The sequence below is a fragment of the Gallus gallus genome, chromosome 1, assembly GCF_016699485.2.
Source record: "Gallus gallus isolate bGalGal1 chromosome 1, bGalGal1.mat.broiler.GRCg7b, whole genome shotgun sequence".
NCBI classification, from domain to species: domain Eukaryota; kingdom Metazoa; phylum Chordata; class Aves; order Galliformes; family Phasianidae; genus Gallus; species Gallus gallus.
Genome location: NC_052532.1, coordinates 138950162 through 138977008, shown reverse-complemented (window position 1 = coordinate 138977008; position 26847 = coordinate 138950162). Strand labels below are relative to the sequence as shown.

The 26847-nt window shown below is 40.6% G+C and overlaps 1 protein-coding gene across 7 annotated transcripts in view; it reads right to left on the bottom strand.

Annotated features, from left to right (window-relative positions):
• Positions 1-26847, bottom strand: part of COL4A2 (collagen type IV alpha 2 chain) — a 142110-nt gene that overhangs the window by 84809 nt on the left and 30454 nt on the right. For 3 of the 7 annotated variants that reach the window (XM_015277855.4, XM_015277856.4, NM_001162390.2), the window contains one exon: positions 16501-16581. In XM_015277855.4, the coding sequence (XP_015133341.3) occupies positions 16501-16581 (81 nt within the window). Of the gene's footprint in view, positions 1-3571; positions 3663-16500; positions 16582-22782; positions 22875-23637; positions 23873-26847 lie in introns of all 7 variants that reach the window. The other 4 variants (XM_046941167.1, XM_046941168.1, XM_046941165.1 and 1 more) reach the window with 4 other exon arrangements.

The following is a 26847-nucleotide window of genomic DNA, read 5'->3' as shown; positions in this document are numbered from 1 at the left end:
CAAGTATTTATAAGTTGGATAGGAAGTAAATGAAATTCATCATTCGTCAGCTGGCTGATGCTCTTGCATCCTGGACTGTACACAGTTTGTGCAATACTTCCACTCCCAGGGAAAAAAATACTTGTTAATAAACAAAGTGCATTTTTCAATCATTGCTTCTTAATATCACTTCTTTGTTGAGATTTTCTTTGCTTTTTCTCTGCATACCTTATGACAGTCTAGTCACTACAGGATTGTTCCAAAGACTGCTTTCTGCTTGATTCGCTATGATGAATAGTTGATTGATATCACTATGTACACTTTTACCATTTTCTTTTATAACTACCATCCTTTCCTCCATCGAGGCCACTCTAGCCACCTAGAAGCTTCCAATAGTTCTACAATTACACTGAAAGCGTTGTACCCTTGGAAGGAAGCACTTCTACGAAGGAAGTCCTGTTTCTATTTTCCATCAGAGAGTGGTAGATTACTGTGTCAATTCTCCTTGAAGAATATTTCCTATTTCTATTACAAGTAACTGAAAGATTCTCACAAAAGGGTAACCTAGAAGCTTAAGCATTTCCCTCTTGGACCCTCTGGAATGCCTTAGTTGCTGCTGTAGGTTTGATTTGGAAGACTTTTGTCTTCTCTTGATCAAACACAGTAAAATCCATCTGCAATATTTCTGCTTTCTTACAAAACATGCTCTGTATCTTCAATGAACACTTAGATGCTTTCTTAGCTCTTGAAAAGCTCAACTTTACCTCTTGCCAAATTTCAGTTTTGAAAACTGAATAGTCCAGCAGCCACAATAACAAATTATGACACCAGAGATGCTTCTATTGCATTATTTCAGACTGAATTGTGAAAAATATATTCAGAGAACGCACAGCTCAGGTGGGATACCTCCTGGATGTTTTTATATGTGCCTAAACCTAAAGGGATTAATTTGCAACACATGCTGAAAGGGTATCATGTACTCACTTGAGGAGCTGGTCAATTCACAGATGCTGTAGGACCTGAGGACTGACTTGCTCTCCAGAGAGTCAGTCTCTCTCCAGAGAATTCAGATAAAATTCTTCCTTGAACTAAATGGCTACTAAGGCTCTAGGCTTAAGTTTAAGTTAATTTTTAATCTGTGTTAAGAAAAGTTTATAACACTTGAGAAAACACAAAATGACCATTTTTCTTTCTGAATACTGCTGTATTTGTTTGTACAACCAAACTGCAAGAATAGATGAACAATTGTAATCTAATCCTAAGTGTTGAATTTCATTACTGGAATGCTTTTAACTGAAATGAAAAAGAGATTGTGCCCCATCAGACACAGCCAGCAGATATGCAGCCACTAAATGCATAGTCTTCAGAATTTAGATCAGAATAACAGAAAGATTTTACAGTATGAAAGATTTCTATATCAAAGATTGCTTGAAGCAAAGGATTCATGAGTGCCTGCAAGAGTATTCCTGTCAGAGAAGTACATATATTCCTGCAAAAGTGAAAAGGAATCATTTTGGTTTAGTACACAGACACAGGAACACATTCAGCTTTACAATCACGCCTTACTGAGCAAGGCTTTATTCAGCTAGTTGGTGCTCTGATTTACACCACACAAAACATCTTTGAAGTCGGTGAGGTTACACAATGTATAAATCAATGTAGGGGCTAAGAATAGAGAGAGAAGGAAAATCCTTACAGGGAAAACGCAGAACAAGGTGTCTGCAAGGGGGAGAGCAAACAGCAACCAGCACCACCACAGCTGTGTAAATGCACCGAGCTGCAGAGGCTGCAGACAAGACTGTGTGCATATCCATACCAGAGCACTGTGGATTCTTCAGCATACAGAAATGTTCTTCTTAATGCTTACTTACTGAGAATGGCATTTAAGGTTTAATTAGGACACAGTGAAATTATTCAGAAGCTATATACATTGACTGCACGTAGAAGCGACAGAAGAAACACTGCCTAGCAGGAACTGTTGCCTTAATAAAGTTACTATTGTGATGACAACACATACCCTTCATGGTTTTACATGTACGCAGCTCCTGCCACAGCCAAGTAGTGTGCTTTCCAGCAAGGACTGCTCCCACCAAGGATGAAGATGGAGGGAAGGGAGCGTCTCCAGTCTCTGTGTGGGAGGACCACAGCCCCTGCTGCATGTTTGTTGTTCTGCACAGTGGACAGGCTGAAGTGTGCTATCCTCCTGGGGCAGTGTTGGGCTCCCATCATGTTCCCACTCACAGGGCTAGTCAGCTCAGGCAGCAAAAGTGAGCCTGAGCTTCAGCACACTTGGCTGAGGTTACCACTGCAGACCAGGCCCTAGCATTTGAAGAGGTACCTTGCATCTTCAAAAACATTGCTCCAACACATACCATTCTCCTCCTCAAGAGATGCTCAAGCCCTTGTGCCAAATAGAAAATATGGTGCTACATGCCTGCCAAGCCTAAGGATGTAGCTCTGTGGCCAGCAGCACCCAGCTGAGGTGCTGAGGCAGAGCCCCGTTCCCCTTGGCCATGGACATTAGGTTGGGAACTACCACCACTCTTATCTTCCTCTTGTTGTCCAGGGAAAGGCCTGACCCAGCCCCAGCTGAGGTGCTGAGAAGGAGGAAGCAGTGGGCCCGGGACACCTGCTCCTCCTTCACACTGCACATCAGCACAGCCACCACCACAGGCCTATAGACGTTTGCTCACCTCTGCATTTTTTGCCTGTGAGCACAGGGATAGCTCATTCTGTTGGCAGAATTTTCTGTGGTGGTCAACTGTTAAATACCAAGAGCAACTGTGTTTTATGATGACATTTTTCAGGTGCTTTTACAGCTCACCATGTGGTTTTCTTAGACATGTTTGCTCTCCTCAGACTGCTCTGCTGTCTTCCCATGGACCTTAGTGTTTTTCTCCCATTCCCTCTGAAGACAAAAGACTATCTCCACTTGAGAAAGCTTTCTTTCTCACTTCTTTCTGCTGAGCTCTGTCTTTCTCTGAATCAACTGCTCTAATTTTGAAGTTATTTAACTGGATACGCTGGCTTCTTTCACTTTACATTTACATTTCATAGCACATCTGCACTGTCTGAGAGTTCACTGCATGAATTTTTCAAACCACACCATAGGATCTTGGCAGTTGCACATGACTTCAGAGATCTTATATACATATATCTGAAGCTCTGAGGAAGCAATTAAACCATATGGACCTCTCCCATACAGTAGGAAGCACAACACAAGACTTCTCGCTTGATTTATTGTAACCTTATGTCGTTTAGCAAAACTAACTCTGCAACTGTTTGAAAGAAGTAAGCCAGCTGAGAGAGAGGGAGGGCTTGCTCAGGGAGCTGTGGCTCAGCAGACCCCAGGCGGCTGCATTCGGCTGTGGACACACAATGTGTTGTGGACCAGGCTGGAAGGACCACATGTGAGCTAGTGGAGTTCAAACCCTGTCATTGGGTTTAGTGACAAAAAGGAAAACAAATGGACTTGTCTTCAGCCACTGCTTACCTCTGAAGGGACCCCACAGTGCTTGCCTGCTTACCTGTCCTTCTCTTCCCCATGCAAAGTACACAGCAAATACAAAGTGAACATGGGGACATGGCTTACTGGGTATAATGGTGATAGGCTGAGAGTTGGACTAGATGATCTTAGCAGTCTTTTCCAACCTTAATGACTCTATGATTCTATGAAATAAAAGCTGTGGAAAACAGTGGAAGGCAGGGTTACACTGCACAACTGTGCCATACACTTGCATGAGCGTGGTCTGTCCAGGGGAAGGAGTTTGTCTTACAGAGGTGAGAAACACTGCAGTAGCAACTCAATGCAGGAGCTGAAGTGTTACTATGGAGAATGTGTTTTAACCATAAACCAGCATGCTAGGAATGAAGATACATGGGTCCAACACCCACAAAATGGTACAGCACCATTGGGCCTTTTGCTGCTGGAGCTCTTGTCCACTTGAAGGAAGTTGTCACAGTGCTCCATGGTGTGCTATCTCTGTTATTAATATAAGAGTGCCAACAATGCTCTTGGCACAGAGCTAAATGCAAGTAGTTCCTGCCCCAGAGAGCTTACATCCTCCCAAAGACAAACACAGCCAGCAGTGAGGACCACACAGTCACAGAACCAGAGGGGCTGGAAAGGACCTCTGGAAATCAATTGAGTCCAACTCCCTGCTAAAGCAGGCTCCCTACAGTAGGTTGCACAAGAAAGTGTCCAGGTGGGTCTTGAATATCTCCAGAGGAGAATCCCAACATCACTGGGCAGCCTGCTCCATTGCTCTGTAACCCTCGCAGTAAAGAAGTTCTTCCTCATGTTTGTGTGGAATTTCCTGTGTTTGAGTTTTTGCCCATTGCACTCTGTGTTCTGGAGGGAAGTGTTCATCTTACAGAACTGACTTACTTCATTCCTCTTCTGGGCTACAAAGAATAAAAGTGCCTTATGGGAAGCTTTCAATATGAAAAGGGTGGTGAAACGGCACAGGAAATGATGTTATGGATAATTTAGAGTAAGGTAGGGACAGTTCTGGGAGCAGATGACAGAAAGGCCATAAAATAATAGAGAAGAAGTAGAGGATCTAGAAACTGGGAAACAGCCTAAAGCAAGAGGTAGTTTAGATGGGGGAAAAAAAAGAATATTTTATATAAAGAGAGAATAATAAGGATGTATCCAAATCCATATCAGACTGGACAGAAAAACTCTATTTGCCACTGTACTCTGGATGGAGTGAAGCAAAGTATCTAATTTTAAGGTATTTTAATGCTCATCATCCTTTTCCAGATCAATGTAATGGAAGCACTTACATATACTTCAACAGCTCTGTTCATTATGTAGTGACACTTGAAAAGCCTTCAGAATCCTTACATACAAACTGAGGTAAATAAGGAACATTTCTTCTCTGAAGTGTCATTAAGGAAATGCTGAGAATGAGCTCTGTCAGCCTAGACAGAGGCTGTACATGATGACAGTCTGTCTATTCCCACATTCCTGATCTGTCCAGGTCAGACTCAAAGGATTCCATTAATAGTTTGGTACTTACCGAATAAGACAAAAGGAAAATAGGTCAATGGTACTTGCTCCCTTGTGACAAAAAATGCAGAAAATAGAAACGAGCACTATCTGAGAAACTTGTAGAGCCTTGGATACATGTCATGAGAAACCATTCACACTCTCTAGAGTGCAATTTAAGCACTACAAAATGGCCTAAATTATCCTCCTTGGAGGACTATGTGGACTACCCCATTACAGAGCAAGGCTACCATGCACAGCCTGCACGTTCTTTCAATTACTGCTTTCAGTAAGCAGAAGTGGCAAAACTTGTCAAAAGGTCTTTTTTGCATTTGTTGCACCAGAAATTGAAGCCTGAAGGTCTAACTAAATGGACAGCATATTTGTCCTAAAGCAATCCAGACAGTACATTTCACCTCCGTAATGAAGTGTGATTCCCATGTGAAAAATAAACAAAAATATCAATGATACATGAGAATGTACTGTGCTGTGCAGATCCTATTGCCCACAATGAACAAAAAGAATGCAGATGACAGTCACGGAATTGCTTAGTTACATGAACTTCCTTTCTAAAAAAGGTAAAATGTACTTTCAGTATTTTCTAGGAAGTCAGGAAGGAACAACAACAAAAAAATGCTGTTTAGTTTTGATTTAAATTTGATTTAAATTATTGTGAATAGCAACTAAAGGCTTCTCATTCCAGTTTCAGCTATTGTCACCACATTAGTTTTCCACAACGCATCTCCAATCAGACAGCTAACATTTAAAAGTTTCCTTTCCATTATTTCATTACTGCAGTTACGTATTCTACAGTTAAATTTGAAGTTTTGTTTTATCCCCTGGACAACGGTTCTAGACTCTTTAGTGTGCTTTGTCTTGCTTTGGTTCTCCACCTCTCACTCAAGTTTGTGATATGCACATGGCCAAATCCACTCTTAGAAATGCTGCCCTCAAAGTAAATTCCTAAAATATCAGTGAAATATCTTATCAAACCACTGTAAGATTTGTTTTCTTACTTGACTGTAACAAGCCCACAAATCAAGGGAATATATAGCTAATGCAAAAGGCATCAGGTTGTGTCATTTCAAATACAAGAGCTCAACCTGCATTACAAATAGAGTAAATTCAGCCCATTTACTTCAGTCACAGTTTTGTTTGAACTGCAACCTTGGTATTCGTTTTGATTGATGATATTAATTCTTGAGCTTTGTCCAACGCTGCTGATTTGTTCTCTTGTCACAACAGCTGAACTTGCAAAGGTTTTCAAGACAAGTTTGTAGAAGTATCTGCACTAATGTAGGTCAACAGGCTTTGGAGAAGAAGTGCATTATCTGTACTCTACTACCATTCTTCTTCTCTGGTACTATTGATTTGAGAAGGTTCTGGGGGAATTCTGCTTTCAGAATTGTCTTTGCGGAAGCAAAAGACATTTCATATCTGGCTGAAGCAGAATGCTCCACACAATAAAAGAGTAAAATGGAGGAAAAAATTATCTTGTGTCGATGTGCTCATATTGTTTTTATTTAGGAGATTTTAGATTTATTGAACTTTTAAACAGTCTTTAAAATATTCTGGACATTTGCAAACGTAGATGTGATTTAATTGTTTTTCTATATGTATGAAAATGCTATGGGTTTTCTCCTATATTTTGCATTATTTTTTTTGTTTGTTTGAAACTGCTTTTTAGGAAACCATTCCCTGGGTCTTCTGAAATGGCAGATTTTTGTAGAATACATATATGCGGAAAGGATTTGTTGCTTCTTGCTCATGGGAAAGTTATCTAACCTCCATCCACCAGTTCACAAAGATCTCTGATGTTGATTAAACATGTACAAACAGAGTTAAAAAAGAAGAGGAAACATGCATATTTCACTCGAAAAAATGTCAGGACAAATGTACAAAAGAATAGTGATTAACAACAAACACGAGTATCTAGCTACAGTGTTTGATTGATGGTCACTGTAGCCTAGGTTGAGCAATTTTCACTAAATAAAACATTAGGTCATAAAGCATTAAGTTTCAGACTGACTCAAATCATGCTATATCAAGCAAACCTGTATCCTGCCTGCCTGCCTCTGGTATCTAACTTAAGATTATGAGCCTATTCACTGCTAACAGTTCCTGCAATTAAGCCTTAAACTCAAAGTTTAGATGCCTGTGGAACAATGTCAAGTATTTAAGGACTTATGTATGCTGTTAAGACCTTGTAAGGCAAAGTTTGGCAAGTATAAACATAAACAAAAGCATGCATTTGAAACTGTACCCTCAAATGTGTATGTAAAAGGGAACTGTACTTTTGCAACTGAGAGCAGAATTTAGGTTCACACTATTAAACACCTTTATAGGATTACACTCTTTTTTCCTTTCTTTTCCAGTCACTGATAAGCTGTTCTCCACTAATATACTGAATAGCCTGAGAAAAAAAAATAAATCCCAAAACAGCATACCAGACTTGATTAAAATGTTGGAATAATTAAAGGTATCTTCCTGTCAATGCATAATGCTTATTAGCACTACCAATATTTTGCATTTAAATCTGCCACCACTGTAAATACCTTCTCTCTGAGGCAGTGCCTCTTTCTGAGAGCTGTCATAGATAGAAAGCTCATGGCCTATGAAGCAATATGAAATCTTGAAATATCTTTTGCTTTTGTGATACCTCAAATCCATTCAGGCACAGAACCTGACAATACTTTCAATGATGTGTGACTGTGCTCACCCCCAATGCAAGGCACGAAGCAAACACTGAACAGCAAGCAGGACACTTTTCAAATAATCAAGGAAAGTAAGAAAAAAACCCAGAAAGACGAGCAAGGGCAGGCCAATGCAAGGCATGTAAGCACAGTGAATATCTGCATGCACTGCATGATCAGTAGGGTTTCCCTTAGTGGTGGGTACATGTTTGGGTAATTGATTGTTAAGTGGCTTCCTTAAATGATTGTTAAGTGGCTTCCTGAGGATGTCTGAGCAGTGTATGAACTGGCAAGGTGGTTCCTTCATCCAAAGGCAGTGGAACTTGCATAGGCACAGAAGTCAGCATCAGGCTATGTGATGAGGCTTAGGTCAGCTTGTCTTCTCCCCACAGCTCCTAGGCACATCTCATCAAGGCCAGATCTTCTATGTTGCTACTTAGCTTGATATGAGTAGAGCAGAGAAAAAACAGAGTAATACCACTGAAATGAGAAGTTACAGTAATATAAGCTTGCAAGTGGTAACATATTTTAAGGTTAGGATGAGGGCAGAAGTTATACAACAGAGCAGAGACCACTCAATCTGTTGCACAGAAAGGACAAGGTGTGTTGTGTGAAAGTAGAAGAAACTATGAAATGTGCAGGTTGGTATTTGTGGTAGTAAAAATGGAAGAACTGATAGTCATGATGTCCTATGGGATTAATGCAAGGCTACTCTGTGGAGGACTGATGTGCAGGCAAACTAAAACAAAAGCAAGCAGCACAAGAGGAATGAGCTGGTCTTCAGTCAGAATGGAACAAGGCTGCTGTTACTGAGAGTTAGAAAGGTCACAGAGAAATAGTTAAACTAGAAACAGGGGAAAGACTGGCAGGCACGGAGGAGCACCCAGTCTGGATTGAAGGAACTTGAGAGAGAAACACAGCTGATGCTCAGTACATTCTTGAAAAGAAAGGAAGGAAATAAATACCATGAATATAATAAATAGGGAGGGTAAATAACACTATTTACAGCGCCACCTGACAGGCACCTGGAACAGAGTGGGCAAAATCTTTAAGTGCTTCCCTCTTGGTACTTAAAGGGACTTCTAGAAAAAGATGGAGAATTACTTTTTACTTGAGCAGATAGTGATAGGACAAGGGGAAATGTTTTAAACCAAAATAAGGGAGATTTAGATTAGATGTTAGGGCAAAATTCATTATTCAGAGGGTGGTGAGGTGTTGGAACAGGTTGTTCAGAGAAGCTGTGGATCCCCATCCCTGGAGGTGTTCAAGGCCACATTGGATGGGGCCCCGGGCAGCCTCATGTAGACCAAGAGAAACCCTGACTACCACAGGAGGTTGGAATTGGATGGTCTATAAGGTCCCTTCCAACCCAAGTGTTTTGTAATTCTATGATTCCGTAGCAGTGCTAGAAATCTAAAAAATAGGAGTAGGAAATTATGACAGTTCTGTTGCAGGAGGTGTTTCAGGTTAATGGGAGGTGGATAATCAGTGGCACACTGAGTTGCTAGGCTGTCAGCTATACTGGAATGATGGGAGACAAGGAACAGGCAGAGCAGTGGCACAGGATGTGAAGTCTAATATGAAGTGTAACAGAAAAAATAACAACAGAGGACAAAGGAGGGAATTCCTGTAGGGGGAAACAACAGAAAACCAGCACTGTGTTTACATTTGGGACTTGCTGTTAAAGACAATGATCATGGATTATTCTAAGAAATTAGAGAAGTTGAAAAACTAGGTCAGTAATGCTGGCTATTTTACTTACCCGCATAAGTCAACACCCCATTCAGATGAGAGAAAGAGATAAAATATTTGGACACAGTGACTCTTGAGTCCTGAAACCCACAAGAAATAATGCCTCTCTGAATCTAGCCTTGAGTGCACAGGACCTGGTTCAAGAGGTACTAGTCAGAGAATGCACTGTAATAGCTTCACAACACAACTTTAACTTAATAACGTAGTCAGATGGAGTAAGCCAAGCAAATGCATCACACAGGTATTCAATTTCAAGAAGGGGAAATACATAAAAATCAGACAAATAGTAAAAACCCATAAAAGGAGTCCAAAAGGCAGGAAGCCTAAAGTAACCTGGAGGCTTTTCAAAAACACTGTATTAAAAAACCCTGGTAAATTGTTTCGCATATCAAAAAGAAAATAAAACAGTTCAATAAAACCCCTGCACAGCTCATAAAAATGCTTCAGAGGCTATTGCAGGGAAAAAGGTTAACATTTGAAACATTGCTTAAATGAACAAGAAAGCTCATAAAAAAAAAAAGAGTAACTGGCAATTGGGATGTCTGAAAAAGAATGCCAACAGTTTGTAGAAGATCATCAAGATGATAGTAAAAAGCAAAGCAAGAAGCCATAAACAGGAGTAACAACACCACACCATGTCAAAGACTTAAAAGGTGCACTTGGGGACAGCAAGACCACAGCAGAAGAACTCAGGGAAAACTTTGCAAAGGTCTTTACTGCTGAAGGTGTTTGAGATAGTCCAGAATCCAAGCTGTTCTTTGAGCCAGATTAATTTCAGGTAAATATACAGGAAGATAAAATAGACAAGGCAGACCTTAGTAAGTGAGCAGGAGTGGTGACATTCATGTGAGACTTCTGAAGAAACTGAGTGTGAAACTGCAGAGTTGCTAAGGTGTGGAAACATCACTGCAAACAGTCATGGTTGGTGCCAGCACAACTGCCATGTGAAAAACAGACTCAAGAGGAGAGCATGGGAATTTTGGCCAGGTTGTCTGTCCTTCTTGCTTGGCCAGGCAGTCATCTGCCATAAAGAATACTATATCTGAGCACAAGGATATGCACGGCAAAGCAGGACCCAGTAACCACAATATATTTGAATTTTCAGTATGGCTTTGAAAAAATTCTTCACCAACACATCCTAAAATAAATGCCTCTGGGTTTGGGAGAGAGGTGCTTTTATGTACCATAGGCTAAAAGATAAGAAGAAAGGAACAGTGCTTGGCAGTCATATTTCAAAATGGAGATGCAACGGGGTCTGAAGTGTGAAACACACAAGTCTGTAGATGATATTAGCTGATATCAAGTTGTTAAACGCCATGCTGGTGATGGGGAGGTCCAGAAGGACCTCACCAAATTGGGGGGGGCGGTTAAACTTCAGAATCGGCAAGTCTCAGGAGTGTATGGAAAAGAAAACAGAGTGTCAGTTTGCTGCTAAAGAAGACCTCGGTGCACTCATACCCATAATCTCGCATGTTCTCACAGACCAGAGAGAAAAGAGTAAAGGGATGAGGGGCTGGAGTGCTGCCTCCTAAGGAGAGGCTAAGAAGGCCGGGACTGTTCCTTTTTGGAAAAGAGAAAGTGCAGAGGGGAAATTATTGAGGTTTACATAATTCTGGAAGCGGGAAGCAAAGTAAATGCAGAACTGCTCCTTTCCCAAACTTACAGTACTAGAAATAGGGTGTACTTGATAAAACTAGAGGGAAACTGGCTTAGAAGAGGTTGGGCAGTAATTTCATTTTATTTGATTACTGAACTCCGTGGTGCCACAGGAGGTTGTAAAGACAGAGCAGCTCCGGAAAAGGATTAGATAAATTCAGGGAGAAACATAAACAATGAAGAAATATAGAAATATGGCATACCTCCAACAATATGAGTTTGGTTACAAGGCAATGGACTGCAGAAAGTTTTCAGATCTCTGCGCTCCCCCTAAATAGAATATTCTACCATCATTGTTATGGGCAAAGTAATGGGCTAGATGTACTAGGGGTAGATGACGGGAAGAAATTTCTCATGTTTTTATTAAAAAAGGGTAAAACATCAGATTTCATCAGATATACCAACTTACACTAACCATGAGTTATCAAGGAGCTACTGCCATTATGCCACCTGAGAACCTGGTTTATTGTGAAGTTCAAAAATTACATTAATAGTTAATAAAATAATTTTACTGGTTTTAACCGTTTCCCTAAGGGTATAAGAATGGAAGTGACTTTAGAATATTTCAGCGTTGCATTTTGTTGACTTCATTTAACTACAGAAGAAAACATCTGCTTGATGTAGTCCATGTGTTAAGATTTAAGCTTGCATGGAAAATGCTTGTAAGTTAAGATCAGACACCGGATTTCACAATTGTATAGCACTCAAAAGCAGATAGGAATGATTATATGTGAACAAATAATAACGTAACCTTGGCCACTGCATTAGTGAAGGCAATACAAGAAATGTCTATAAAGGAGCTTTAGTGAATTAAATTTCATTTAGTGAATTAGTCCTGATTAAAAAGAAATGTTTTGGCATTCCCATAAAATGGCCTTTATGGGAACACGAAGCTGTCCTTTCATTTCAGTTACCATTATTCCAACCCCCTGCAAAAAAAAAAAAACAGTGCAAGCAGTGCTCAACACTTGCTTCAGATAGAAAGTACAAAGCTAGATTTCAATAGAGTGCATTTTCTCTACAGAAAGATCAAAAAGATTGCTATTCATTTCCACTTTCTACAAAGCCCTCTAGGTTGATTATGAAGTGAGGTTGATTATGAACTTCAACAAGTCTAACAGTTGGCCATTGTACTAAAAGGAGTTACCATTTCCTACATAAGTGCATTCATGTTTTAACAGACTTGAAAGGTGCGTATATACGCACCAATAGATGCAATCTCTGCCCAGTATATGGTCTGGAAAGAACTTTAACTCTCAAAATTTTAAGAGTTGCAATAAAAACTTTGAGGAAAAGGAAAGAAACCAGAAGTTTATCCCCTTCTTTTTTTCCCCTTCCTTCAGCTGAGGGCCTGTGCTTCATTTAAAGTAGAATTTCAATACAGTGTCAGTGCTTCCCTCTTCTCCTTCCTTTCTTATCCAGGCACCTTGGTATTCCTTACAATTTTTTCTTCACAAATTGCTTAATGAGAAGATGAGGCCGCTGTCCTTCCTCTCCCTTGTCACTCTGCACCCTCCACCTAAGGCTTGAATACACACAATTGCTTGTTGCATGGGTCCACACACTCCTGCAGGAAGTTGGATTCTCACTGTATCTCTGCTGAGGGATTTGCCAGCTGCAAGAATGGCCGGATGACTGTGCAGCTGGCCGTAAGGTATGATCAGACCTTTAAAGACTAGATATTTGTATCCAGCTGAGGGTAAATACACACCTAGGTTTGAACTAGGTTCCTGCTGTGAACAGGAACAAAGATTCGGGTGTCAATAAACAGTAGAAAAAACAACTTATGGAACAAGTTCCCTTTCTTCTTTTTGCTCTGGAGGCATCAACTCAAAAGCAAGGCAGAATCATGTGTGGTCTGGGAAAGACACGCCTTTAGAGAAACTTCTCTGAGCTGTGAATTGCAGAAGTGATCATCTCTTGTGATGTCCTGTGATTGTCTGAAGTTCTGAACCAGATCTGTCTTCCTCACGGAAATGAGGCAGAAAGTGCCATACCCAAGCTCCCAGCTCAAACGAGAGGTGGGAGCTTGCACATTAGCTACTCCATTTGCCTTGCTGCAGAGGATGCTCACCACCATGGAAAGCGGGTCAAGCTTCTGCCACTTCATTTTCACATCCCCAGTGGATTTCACCGAGCTCCATCTGGGCCCAGAGAAAGCCTCATGGCCAAGCTCAGCCAAAGAAGGCTGGAAATAGTAAAAATCACAGCCTAGGAATATCACAACTCTTTTTTGGCAGGCTTGTTCGTTGCATTGACTTGTGCTAAGTGGCCTTTTGTCCCTAGAAACTGCCTGCCTGACACATGATTCTGTGTTCAGTTTTGGGTTCCTCAGTACAAGAAGGACATGGAGGTACTGGAGCAGGTCCAGAGAAGGGCAATGAGGCTAGTGAAGGGCTTGGAAAATCAGCCCTATGAGGAGAGGCTGAGGGAACTGGGCTGTTTAGTATGGGGAAGAGGAGGCTGAGGGGAGACCTTATTACTCTCTTCCAGTACCTGAAAGGTGCTTAGAGTGAGGGAGGGATAGGTCTCTTCTCATTGGTGACAGGTGACAAGACGAGGGGAAATGGCCTCAAGTTGTGCCAAGGTAAGTTTAGGTTGGACGTTAAGAAACACTTCTTTACAGAAAGGGTGGTTAAGCACTGGAATAGGCTCCCCAGGCAGGTGGTTGAGTCACTGTCCCTGGATGTGTTTAAGAGCCGTTAGGATGGGGTGCTCAGAAATAGGATTTAGCAGAGGGTTGTTAGAGTTAGGGTACTATGGTTAGGCTGCAGTTGGACTTGATGATCTTTGAGGTCCTTTCCAACCTTAGTAATTCTATGATACTATGATTCTATGATTCTATGATTCAACTTCTCTGTGCCTTCACGGATAGAGTTATTAGTTTCAAACCAAAAGCGGTGCAGATAGAACCACAGGGCTTCCAGCCATCATGCATCTGGAGACCTGGCACACGTCACCAGGGTCTGGCTGAATCCTCACACATCTGGACAGACAGGGCCTCTGTACCTCTAGCACAGAGCCCCCAGAAGATAGCACTGAGCATATTTCAGTAACAAAGCACTTATTTAAAAACAGTGCAATTGGATTGAGACAATAAGGAAAAGCATCTTTATCAAAATGCTATACCTTAAGATTGTAACTGAAACTACGGCAGAAAATGGAGCAGAACCATATATGAATGAAAAGGCAGAGGTTTTCTCAGACCTTTTCCACTGCCATATTTTGCAATAGTGTTTACCACTCCAGTGAATTTACTTCATTCAAAAGTTTCTGATACACATACAGCAGCAGGAAGCTGAAGAAAGTGCTTTTGTTTGCCTGGTTTTGAGAGATGTGCTATGAGAAGAATGTGCACTTACACTGTATGGCAGGGCAATGGTATTGCCATTGGCTGCTGGCTCTTGCAGCACTGCTTCTACCCAAATTCCAGACGCCCTGCAAGTGACAGCTGCGTTGTACCTGACACAGTCACCGAACAAGCAGGCTCCAGCAGGCTGCTTCAGGCAGTCTTACAAGTACAAACATGCAGTATGTCTATTGTGCATGTAATGAGTCACCTCAAACAGAAAATGTGTGTGTCGTGCCAGATTATACAGAGGTTCTGTGAAAATAAATATTCCCATTGAGGACAGAAGCTATGCCAAATTTGACTAGCCTCTAAAGGCCACTCTTGTTTCTTAAACCAGATGTTTCACCAAGGTTGTGACATCCGAGGAGACAAGCAGACACAAAATACACGCAAAGTATGCTGACTCAGAATGAAGTATATAGTTGCAGAGAATTTAAACACAATTTTTGAAGTTTTTAAATCACTTTCCCCAATAATCCTTCACAATTTCCACCACTAACCACAAAACATAATCAATGAGAAATGTAATCAATGTTTTATAACATCCTTTTTCCCTTTTTCAATGCCTATTTAATCAGTGTGTTTAGGTAATGGGATTACTTGCTTCCCTTACATAAGTGAAAGAGTGAGAGTGGAGAGTGAGTACACAAAATATGCCCTTGTCTCCTAATCTAGATATGAAGCAACTAAACTTCTGTGGCACCTGGGTGATTCTCTGCTTTGATAGCTTCACATTTTCAGCTTTTCTAAGCTATGCCATTGCTTTTGTTTAGCTACCTCTCTTTTCCTGCAGACGTAGCAACTTGAAATTAAGGGTTATTCACAGTCAAATGAAAGGAGATAAATATGTTAGTCGCAGAAGTTGGTAGGTTTTCAACATATGACAATTTTCATGAACATTAGTGGGGAACTAGTAGGTTCATGCTTTACCTTAGAACAACAACAACAAAAATCCCACTGAAGAGAAGCATAGCAGTATCATACTTAAAGCCATTTCACACAGCAACAGTTGGCTTTCACTGCCCTTGGAGGGAAGTGGCAAGAGGCATCTGCTAAGCTTCATGTGCTGAATGATCAGGGAAGGGCAATAACAGCTGGAGAGAGCCCCTGCAGAAACTGTGCCTCAGGGGAAGGATTTGTTTGACCTCAGTGTCATCAGTTTGTCATTAGGTTATTGCAAAGGGAAGCAGATCATGAGCAGACTGTGGTCAGGGAAAGGGATTATAACAATCACAATGCTCATGACATGGCAACCCTGGGATCATCTGACTTCCACAGAGACATCAGGACTTCTGCAGTAAACAAGAGTGTTCCTCGCCTTCCACCTACACAGTGACTTCGCTACCATCTCTTCCTCCACTCAGACACGGAGTCAAGCTTGAGGAATGTGATGGGAATGGGAACTGACAGACTGCTGCATGTTAGAAAGTAAGAGTGATAGCAGAAAGCACATGATCTGCCACATCTCGTCTAGCCTATTCTTAGGGATGGGTGGATGGAAAAGGCTGAGTCACTGTCTCAGCTGCAAAAGACCATGATGTACAAAAGGAGCCTGCCAGCCATGGCTTTGAGACACAAAGGAACTGCCCAACTGCTCAGAGCTTTATGGGCAGGTGGCTCATTGCCTCCACCCCATCTCCTGTTCTCTGCCTCTCATCTTTATTCCCTAAAAGAAAAGAGTACCAGAAACAACCCAGTGCCAGGAAGTCCCAGGCAGTTTCCTTCCAGGTCCTGCAGGAAACCGCCTGTATGAGGTATCTTTTCATCAGATACAATTTCATTAGAAAGACTTCAAGAAAGCTACTGAGTGATTTTGTTCACAATCATTTAGCATTGTGAGGTACCTTGACCCTTACCTCTAAGAAAAGAATCTGCAATACTTCAAAACAAGGTATTTTTTTTCTCAAATCTACATGCTCTCAAAGAAGTGAGATGCAACAACAGAAACACTTTCCTGAAAAAAAGAAACAACCCACAAATTGAATATTCCCAGCACTCTGATGCACGTCTACCTATAGCAAATAGCATTGAGCTGACGGCACGAAGAACTTTCTGCAGGAAGAAATGTTACTTACACGGGCTCCTTTTTCAGGGAAACATTGGCATCCTCCACTGCAGTCTCTTCCTCCACATGGTCCTGTGTAACTCTTTCCACCCTGCAAGCCAGAACACGCAAAATACAAAAATTAATTGGTATCAACTACAATATCTGGCACAATACAATAAACATTAATTTGCAGATTCATTGCAAAGACCTGGATTAGATGGCTATGATCTATGGATCTATGACTTCCTGGGGAAACCTATTAAAGCTGCACTCAGAAGCAGCAGTCAGAGGATTTCCAGTTCTTGGAGATCAGTATCAAGAGATATAATGTCACTCTATTAATTTCCTTCCACATTTTCAAAATGCTGCAGCTCCATGCTGAGCGATATCTCACCTCTCTCTTTGACACATGCAACACATATCATGTCACAGAAGAGCAGCTGCTTGAATTCTTCAGGGACATGGACTAAGTCCTAGGTCACAGTGCAGCACATCCTTCTATGCATGCTCTAAATCACTGCTATATTTTACAATATTTATGGGTGCACATAAAAGAAGACATAGATATTGTGCTCAAATTCACAAGCCAAGCTTCTGCCCTCTCCTTTTCAATGGCTCTCTATTCTAGATATTCTAGATCTCTATTCTCTATGCTACATTCACCACATGTCTTAAACCCCTGAAAGTGCCCTAGCAGCTTCTTAAGTAAGCTGAGACAGGGAAAAAATGACTCTCCATCATTAATGAAGAGTCAGAAGAAATAGACAGAAGGATTGAAGTCTGACAGTACAGGAAAGATGTTCTGGAGCCGAAGTCCCTTATTCAGAGCTGCTGCTAATCTTCACGTGCACTGCTGCTGGTAGAAAGAAGCCTCCAAAACAAGGCAGGTGCTCTGAGCTGCCATGCTGTGTCTCACAAAGGCTATAATGCTGCCACTCCTGCTTCTACTCCTAGGTCAAGGACCTGAAGCAGAGGGAGGGACCAGCACTGCCATGCTTAGCATTCTTCATGCAGCTGTAATCAACCCATGCACAGCACGTGGAGCTGATTTCTCAGGTATTCACTTCTCCCTTTGCACTATCAAGATCCTGAAAACACAGCTCCAGGCTTTGGATTCCACTCTGAGAGCCAAATAAGTAACAGGTATGAAGCAGGTACCTGGCAGACATTGCTTAAGCCCTCCTTTGATGGTATTTATGCAACAGCAATGCAGAGTTTCCCAGATAAGTCATTATGCTTGTCATGAGAGGGTTCCTGCCTGTATTCTAACCCATTTTACATATTAAAATACTTTTGTTTCAGTTTTGTATTTACTTTTAATAAAACAAGTAGGCATTCCATGCTGCAAAAACAAGCCCACAGAACTGAAACCATGCCCCGAGCTATTTAGAGGTTAGGTGTTGGATTCAGGAAATTATTTCACAGAGGTAACAGTGCCCTACGTCATGTTCTGAACTTTGCTTTTTGTTTAGACTATTATTTAGAGGAAATAATAAGCCCAGACCATTTTATAAACTCTAGCAGCTTGTCCAGGTTGGTCCATTTTAACTAAATGACTTGATGGTCACAAGCTTATTATGTCTGTATTTCTTTCTTTCTGCGGATGAAATGTACATCTCTCTCTCAGGACCCTTAATTTCAGAGTTTCTCCCCCCTGCCTTTTCAGAAGTGAAGAATAGTTCTATGTGTTTCCATGGATGCCGTGTGGATGTAATGCCTCTGTGAACCTCTGAAGGATGCACGTCTGCATGGAGACCAATGTAATGAGCAGTGCAGCCACTCATCAGAATTAATCCCAAACTTTTAGAGAAATGCTTTGGAGCCGTAAATAACAACATATAGCAGCCTAACAAACTGCAGTAACAAACTGACAGATGCAGTAATTAAATCATGAGAGACTTCAATTATGCCTGCTGAGAAAACAGCAAGGAGAACAATAAGAATTTTTTTTTGCTGTTTAATTAGCAGAGTGACTCTAAATTTGGTAAACTGTTGCTAAGGAGAACACTATGGTAAGATAGTTGTCCACTTGTAAAAAAACCTGGAGGCTGCTAATATTATTTTGACTGGAAGAAGTTCAAGGCCTATTGTTTGGGTACTATCCATCATCCAACCTTTAAATTTGCATGTTTTAAAAATACCAGCAGCTCACGTGGGGACACAATTGTTTTCTTCCACAATCTTAGGAAGTTTTATTTTTTTTTTCCTCTTTTCTTCTCATTTTCTGTCCTTTAATGCCCATATATTCTTAAGATGATGAAATGTCAGGAAGATTTCTTCAAAGATAGGGAACATACATGGAAAACATTTGAGATCAGTGTTAATGTCGCTATTCGGAATTATACTTGGGCTCTCCGTATAGCTCAGTTTCCACTTCTGCACTTTTCGATGGCTAGTGGGAGGTCTCTGGGAGCCTTCAGGCAAACGTAGCATTTTCTGCTTTATTATCTATGAATGTATATAATTTCTCAAAAGCAGATCATGGCACATTCATTTAGTCTGACTATTGGGAAGTTATAGTACCAGGTTTTATAGTTTCAGACTTTTAAAGTTTAAAAATAGATCTTTTAAGGATCCTTGTAAAACCTTGACAAAAGGAACTCTACACATGCATGCACAACTGAGACAAAGGGAAATAAAATGCAAGTATATCAGCAAAGTTTACAATTTAGAGATGGGATATGTCACTGTAAAGTACCATAAAAGTGTTTATTTCCTGAGGAAAAATACATTTCCAGGAATTTTACACCAACAGTGATACGCAGACACACTTGTTTTGATCTGAGAAGGGTGCCACAACAGTGTGTTTGGGCTATGGGGAGAACAGGCAACCTTTGGATACAAGGCTGCACGTCTCATCTACACAATTGAAATCTGCAGTGGTAAAATTGCCTGGATTACAGTGACAGAAACAGCAACTTGGAATTCGAGTCTAACAAAACTGGGATTGATGAGGAAAAATTAACTAGCAATGGTTGGTTTGTAAGAGATATTCATAGCAGCGTAACTGCGTATGAATATTACTAATAACAATAAGCAATAGAATTGTAGCACTGTGTTTCTTGTCGTGATATAATTGTGAGTTAATACTACTGATAACAGTAGTGTGTTAATTGGCCAAGAAAGTATTATTAGGCGTATTCTTTAATTAGCAAACATCATAGCATCTCCACTGGTTACATCTGAAGTCTGTTATCTGCATGGAGCCCCAGCCCTCTGCAGGCTCTCACTTCACCCTGGCAGCACCTAAGCCCTCTGACCATCTCCTGCAGCAGTGCTGTGCTAGTTTTGGTTCTGGTCACACACACATGTATGTGCAACTCGGCCATCTGGGTTCCAGTCCAATTGCTCTGGAGTCTGAAGATCAGGTAGAGGAACTTCCCAGTTCCTCTACTACAGATGCAGGGCTGGAGACAGATCCTGGAGACAGGTCAAGAGGCAGAGAGACACTTATGTCTGCAGTGTCCACAGCTAGCCCTCTCTAGCATAGATTCACCTTGCAGGTAGAGCAGTCCCATAGCAGATGAGTACCTGCAATTCACTCTTGGCCTTCTTCTATAAGAAATATCCACAGGGGCTCACCAAGAGCATGCCTAGCTCACAGAACCCAACCTACTACAAAATGTGGTTGCAGCTCAGTTATGCTTTTAAAATGCAGCTGGAGAAGACTGCACTGAAGAAGAGTGAGTAGGGCAGCTTTACTCTGCCTCGTTCATTGCCCATAAGAGCACAGTAGTCACAAGAGGCTCCAAGGAAATGTGAGCTCTCTGACTGAGAAAATCAAACACTTGCCTACCCTGGGAAAGCTCTGACCAGCAGGTCATGAAGTAGGCTGGAATGGAGAAGCCAAAATGATGGAGAAGGGGGAATGAAGAAAGAAATGAACAGAAAGAATGAATTTTCCAACCACCCTTTTAACATCATTGGGTCACTCTGTCCTGGAATGAATATATGATTAATGACTCAAGGAATTTGAACACCACTTATACTTAAGAACAAGCAAGGGAAAACATGTGCCATCTATATTTGTAGCTTGTATATTAGCCTGGTGGAACCACTGTCTTTTTATATACATATGAAACAGCATACATAAAACACATATGCTCCAACACATTTTTTTTTGTCCTCTTGCCTTCACACAACGTTTTTTTTGTCCCAAAACATTATTACTTGTGTTAATGTATCTTCAGCCAATAAAAGACAGATTCTTCTCCAAGAATTCATACAGTTTCGCTTTTGACAGTTTCTTTCAGCCAAACTCTTAAGAAACCTAGAAAAATATACCTAGCTCTCTTTAAACTTTTCCACACACTAATGATGTGTTATCTCTGTGTGTCCACTGAAGTACCTTCACTTCAATGGTTGGTATTCCGACAAAGAACAAAGGCAATCTGAGGACAGACCTCAAAGTAAAGTTCTATGAGTACAGAAAGACCAGGAAATATAAGCCATTTCCTCACATGTTGCTAAAAAAATACCCCACGGAAATTATAATAAAAATATTGCAACCTGGAATCAAAGGATTCTACACACCCACATTTTCTTCAATAAAGTTTTATAGGTTGCAATTGTGAATTAACTTCTGCCTTGACACGGCCCAATTTGGTGCCCTTCTGAACAGGCTATGTTATACCCAGGAGATTTTGGAAGGTCTGGGAACTTGTAGGGGGTGCTGATACATCGCGTGCTCCTGCTGTGTCACAACAAGCAGCAGACTCAGATGCTTCATGTGAGCCAAAAAGTAGATTTTAGTCAAAAAGTCCAGTCAGGATAGCAAACCTGCTTTTGAGGCAGAACACTGCACCGCAGCCAGGGAAACTGGCCTACACTTCCTCTGTGAATCTCTGTTTCCACATCTGACCGTCAGTTGTCAACACTCACATTAATTTCAAATTTGGTCTATTAAAGCCCTGATTAAGAAGCATTAATCCTCTGCTGCCTTTGAAAGAAGGGAGAAAAAAAATAAATTAAGAATATGGTTGGATAACCCTGTTTCTGAGGAAGCAGACAGATAAGAACTTGGTTTCAAATGTAACTGCACAGTTGTATTTGCTCCAAACAAGCTTTTTACTCCTTAAAAAGATGAAAACATTTGTTTCTTGGATATCAAATTTATTTCTCTAGAAACATCCATAAACAATCATTCAAAACAAGTACGGAGGACACTATTAGTGGGGCAGCCTGAATTAGCCAGCATCAAACTTGGTCTGGAAAATGCTCTGTCCTAGGAGAAGTGCATGCCAAGGGAGGAATCAGCCATCTGAAACTGCCTGTTTGCAGTGCAGTAGCTGCAAGTGCATTGGACAGTATGACCACTGTCATACTGAAGACCTTAACTGTCGAGGGAATGGCAGAAAGGCATTGGCACACTTAGAGAGGAAGGAAAAGATGTGGGTGTGGATCTCTGACTGTTCTGAGAATTATTTAGCTAAGAAATAATTCTTTCTTTCATATTTGAATGGGAGCCACAATCTTTTCTAGACTGGATGCATGGCAACTGGAATAGCTCGTGACCTCGCTATCTTCTGAAAGTTTACACCTCCCACCAGAAGTAGAGGGAGCCATATATTTACATATCCTTCCATAAAAAAAACCTGGAGGAGGAAACTGGTCCCAGAATCAACACAAGGATGCTTACTACCAGCCATACTAAGGAAGCTGGTCAGTTTAATGCCCAAGGCTATCTTTCCAGTGTAATGGGAACAGCAATGCCTGTGGTAAGCACTTATGGATTACTGATTTGTGCAGTTTCCAGAGCCACTTCTCTTGTGATGGGGTTTATAGAGAAAACTGTAAGGCAGGTTGTCAAGCATATAAGCAGCTTGCTTTGTTTCTGAGTCCTGATGGGAACATCAGCAGAGAAGAATCCCGAGACAGCACAGTTCCTGGGGACTGGGATGCCTGTGCTTTATGTCTGGGGCTGAGGGGCTGGAGGACGAGAGTACAAAGTCTCTGATGCTGCCAAGTCCCCAGCAGACAGAATCTTGTCCTTTCAAGTGAGTCTCAGCAAGGACGTCAAAGCCAGCAACGGGAAACATGAATCCTGCACCTCTTAGATGTGAAGCTATAAAAGACTTTCCTCTTATGGGCTGGCTTGTGGCTCTTGATTATATGAACTTTCTGGCATGCAGCCTTGATTTGAAGGCTGTATAGTTTCATTTCAAAGTGAAATTTCACAGCTCCACATGCTCACTTTATTTGAGGTACTATTTACCATCCCCTCTTCAAACGAAAATGTTCTCTTGCCCCAGTCTCGAGACACTGCCTTCTAAAAACTGTGGAAACCAGACATGCTGCAGTGTGAACTTACCCTTCACATTTTCATGAAAGCACTTCTAATTTTGTAGCTTTCATCCAAGCTCACAATTACTGAGCAAGCCAGATGGAATCCAGAAGGAGTTGCTGTGATATGGCAGGCATTAAAAACAAAAAAAGGAAGGTCTTTAAGAGGCTGTGTCACAGACTAAATCTACAAATCTACCTAAATATAAGGCACAGATATCTGCATAACTGTCCAGGGGTCTTGCTTGCTCACTTGACCAGAATGTGGCTGTTTGCAAACAGTACCCTTCCAAGCAAGAAGTCCATGCAGTGACATAGGTTTCTGTCAAGAAGTCAGTGAAAGGGGGTCTGGTATTTACAAGTAAAGAAGTTGGGATCAGCTGCATTTTGATGGTTTTTTTCCTCATAGAGATGCTATTCTAAGAAAGGGACTAGAGTTTAAGATGGGAAAAAATCAGTTAAAATGTATTAAAATATTTAACAATAAAAAATAGTCATATTTACATAAAATTCATTACTGCTGCCTATTTTTGTTGAATTTGTAAAGCTATCAGAAAGAGAGCCCTACAAAGCAGCACTGGGTCACTGCTTGAATGTGCTGCAGCTTCCAGGAGCTGATGAAGGACCATAGAAAGGCTTACAGAAAAAAAAAAAAAGAAAAAAAAAAACAAAAAACAAAAAAACAACCCAAAAACACAGGGATGTGTCTAGTAAATCTGAAGTTGGAATTTGTTTTTCAGAAGAGGAATGTATAGTTAGATCTGAAAGGTTGAAAGTGCAGAAGCAGCCGAAGGAAAATATGGATTGATAAACCAAAACTTGGTTTGGTATCTTTTAAACTTGATTCCAGCTTTTAGAGATGCATATCATTTTAGCTTATTACCTTTTAAGACACAACAAATCCTCCTCTACCATCCAACATGCCATTCCTCATCTGATGCAATGGTGGACTTCAGAGAAAGTGTGCTGGGACATCTTAATGTAAGCTCTGCTTTCCCAACACAGCATTTCTAGGAATAAAGAGTGTCTCCACAGAAGCTACTTAGGTGGTCTCAGAAGCTGATATTGCAGGAGTCAGAAGAAGGATTTTCTAGTTATCAGGGATGATGAAGAAAGCTCTGTAATGTGATGAAATAGATGTAATCACTCTCTCTGATGACAAACTATACTGAAAAGCACAGTTCGTCTCTTCAATTTTTATTCTCCCATTTTATTTTATGCAAACTCCTATCCACTTCGTACTTGATTTGCACAAGTGTAAACACTTAGGGAATGTACAAATCAGTGGACAGTGTAATCATCTCATATGTTCAGTTACACTGCATGGTGGATCTTAAAAATATTTTCCGTAAGGGAATGAGGGTAGAGGCACTGTCAGCCCTTAATCTGACTTTGGCTTTTGTCCAATATCTTATATTACTGGAATAAAATCCCCCTTCTCATCTCCAAGCACAGATAGGCATTTGTTCACATACTGGTAGCACAATAATGAAATACAGCATCCACTCATTAAAGTAGCGATTTCTATATTTAGCTGCTTTTAGTTTCCGAAGTCTAGTCATTTTCAGTTCTCGAAAGACATCCAAGTAATGATATCACTTGCTTCGAACAATAGAAAGTCTGGATGCTATTCTATATATGGAGATTTTTGTAGTCTATTTATAAACCACGCCAGTTATTTGACCTGTCTAGTTTACTCACCTACGTAAATTGGCAGACTCGGGAAACTTGCTTAAGAACATATTATTCTTAGTGACTGATAAATTTTAAAGTTGCTAAATTATACTTGAGGTACATCCAATAGTTCTGAAAACTCATCTCCACCTATTACACTACAAACAAACAAATCTGCTGCCGTAGGAAAGATTTTTGCTTCTGAACAAGCAGTAATGCAATTGCATTAGCCCTGCTCATGGGGAAGGGATTGATATAAAACAGCCGCACAGCTGTTTTCATGGCTGCATTGTCTATATTTGTTCAGTGCAGTGCAATGGTGCCAGGTTTTCCTAAAACCGAAGCATCACCACAGAGGCTTTATTCCAGTTTCGTGATTTCCGTACTTAAAAGTGCTTGACTGTGTATGAAACGCATTTATAAATGGAGTTTGTTTTCCTCCTAGACGTAGTTATTTACAGCCATAACCAGCTGACCTGGTTCTTAAGTATTCAGAGACCATGGGATCAAGGCACTTCTTCTTTCCTTGGGAAGGGTGAGGTCAGTGACAGTTTTTAATGGCCTTTTTAAGTTTTATTGTTTCTACAGAATTAAATACAGCAGGCAGAGAGAAAGAAAAGAGATTAAGTTCTTCCTGCAGCATTACCTACTAAATTGCAATTAGGTTTATACACCAGTAACTGGAATTAAGGAGTTACACTGAGAGCATGATTTGAAAGGAATGGATTTGCATGGTTTATAACTGATGACACAGACTGACTGACCTTGTTTTTATCATACATGGTGCTGAGTAGTTCTAGACCAGTGTTCTAGGCCAGCTCTTACAGCTCTGGCTCATTTTCAGAGTCAGCTGTTAGAAAAATGACTGATCTGGAAATATCAAATGTGGAAATTTGCTATGAAACATTTCAGAACTGTTTCTCAGAATTGGACCGGCATTTCTTTAAGAATAAGGGAAATACGCAAGAGATTTGTAAACTGGGAAAAGAACTATATTTGTTGTTTAACTGCCAGGCCAAATGCAACACCCACCATTTCCTTTCTATTTCAATCAAGAAAAAACTCATGAGAACTAGTTTTCTCACTGACCCATTTCACTGTCCAGTTTGGATTTCAAAAGTTAACCTTCTCACTGAGCTCTATCCTCAGTGCTCTCTGTTGATCAGTGTTGTTACTGCTAAAAGATCTCCGGGTAACGCTGATTGCTACAGGAGATGTAACAGATTGAGAGGGTATGTTAGAGGATGTAACATAGTGGGACGATATGCAGATCCCAGTGAAAGTTTTGCTATTTGCAATGGGGTCGAGGCAAGCAATCTAAAATAGAGAAAAAGGTGTTGAGACAAGATCTCTTCCCTGTGGATGTAAAAACTGATAGTCATTCATTAGTGATAAGTCCTTTCTCATCCATATACTGTTGGTCAGCAAAATCTTTTTATGTATTTTTACAAAAGAGAGAAGAAAGTATGTAGACAAACTTTTTTTTTTCTTCCCTTGTCATTTGCAAACAAGCTGCCTCAGTGCAGGTAAGAAACACCTTAAGAACTGAAACAGGGGAAGCATCTTTATATTCTTGCTCATAATACTTATATGATATCTTTCAATTCCAACTTCTACCAAAAAACCGCTTTAGTTACTTATTACATACTCAGTGACAAAATTATACCTCAACACAATACTTATTTTGTATATTTGTAATCTATACTTTAATCCAAAACCTGGAATGGACAAATTAAGTTCTCCTTAATACTAAGAAACAAATAACAGGTGTTTTTTACTTCAGGTTTTTTTGTTGTTGTTCTCACACCCACTTTTACACAAATTTCTTTCGATGAGTGGGAAGAGTTCTTTTGTGCAGGAGGTTCAATTTCCTTCAAAATACCCAACTGATTTTCAAGAACGTTACCACAGCCACACCATGAAAGAGTGGCTCAGGAGAAGATAATGCAGAATTTACATTTATCCTGAAGAAGTAAAAAGGCTCATATTTCCCATATGTACTAGTGACTGGTCACTTACAACCTGCTCCAGTTCAGCCCAACAGCTGGGGAGATTTCTGCAATATTGCAGTACTGAGTTGAATGTACTTTCCCAGCACCACACGATGAGTCACCAGGTCAGCTCGGTCTAGAAGCCAAGACCTTCCTGCCTTCCAGTCCATTACTCTAACCAACAGACAAACACTGTCTGCATTGCTGTAATAAGTCTTGTGGCTCAGTCTCCACACCAAAAATGCTCTTATCACAGTACAAACAACTAACATTCTGAGATTATAAACAACAAAATATCAAGCTTCTTTAAACTGACTAAAGTGATGTCACTTGGCTTTTCTTTCACATCCTTTTTTTTTATTATAAGCTTGTCTTTGCAAAAAGATCAAAGAAAATCCAGAAATATTCATACCTTGACAGTAAGGAGT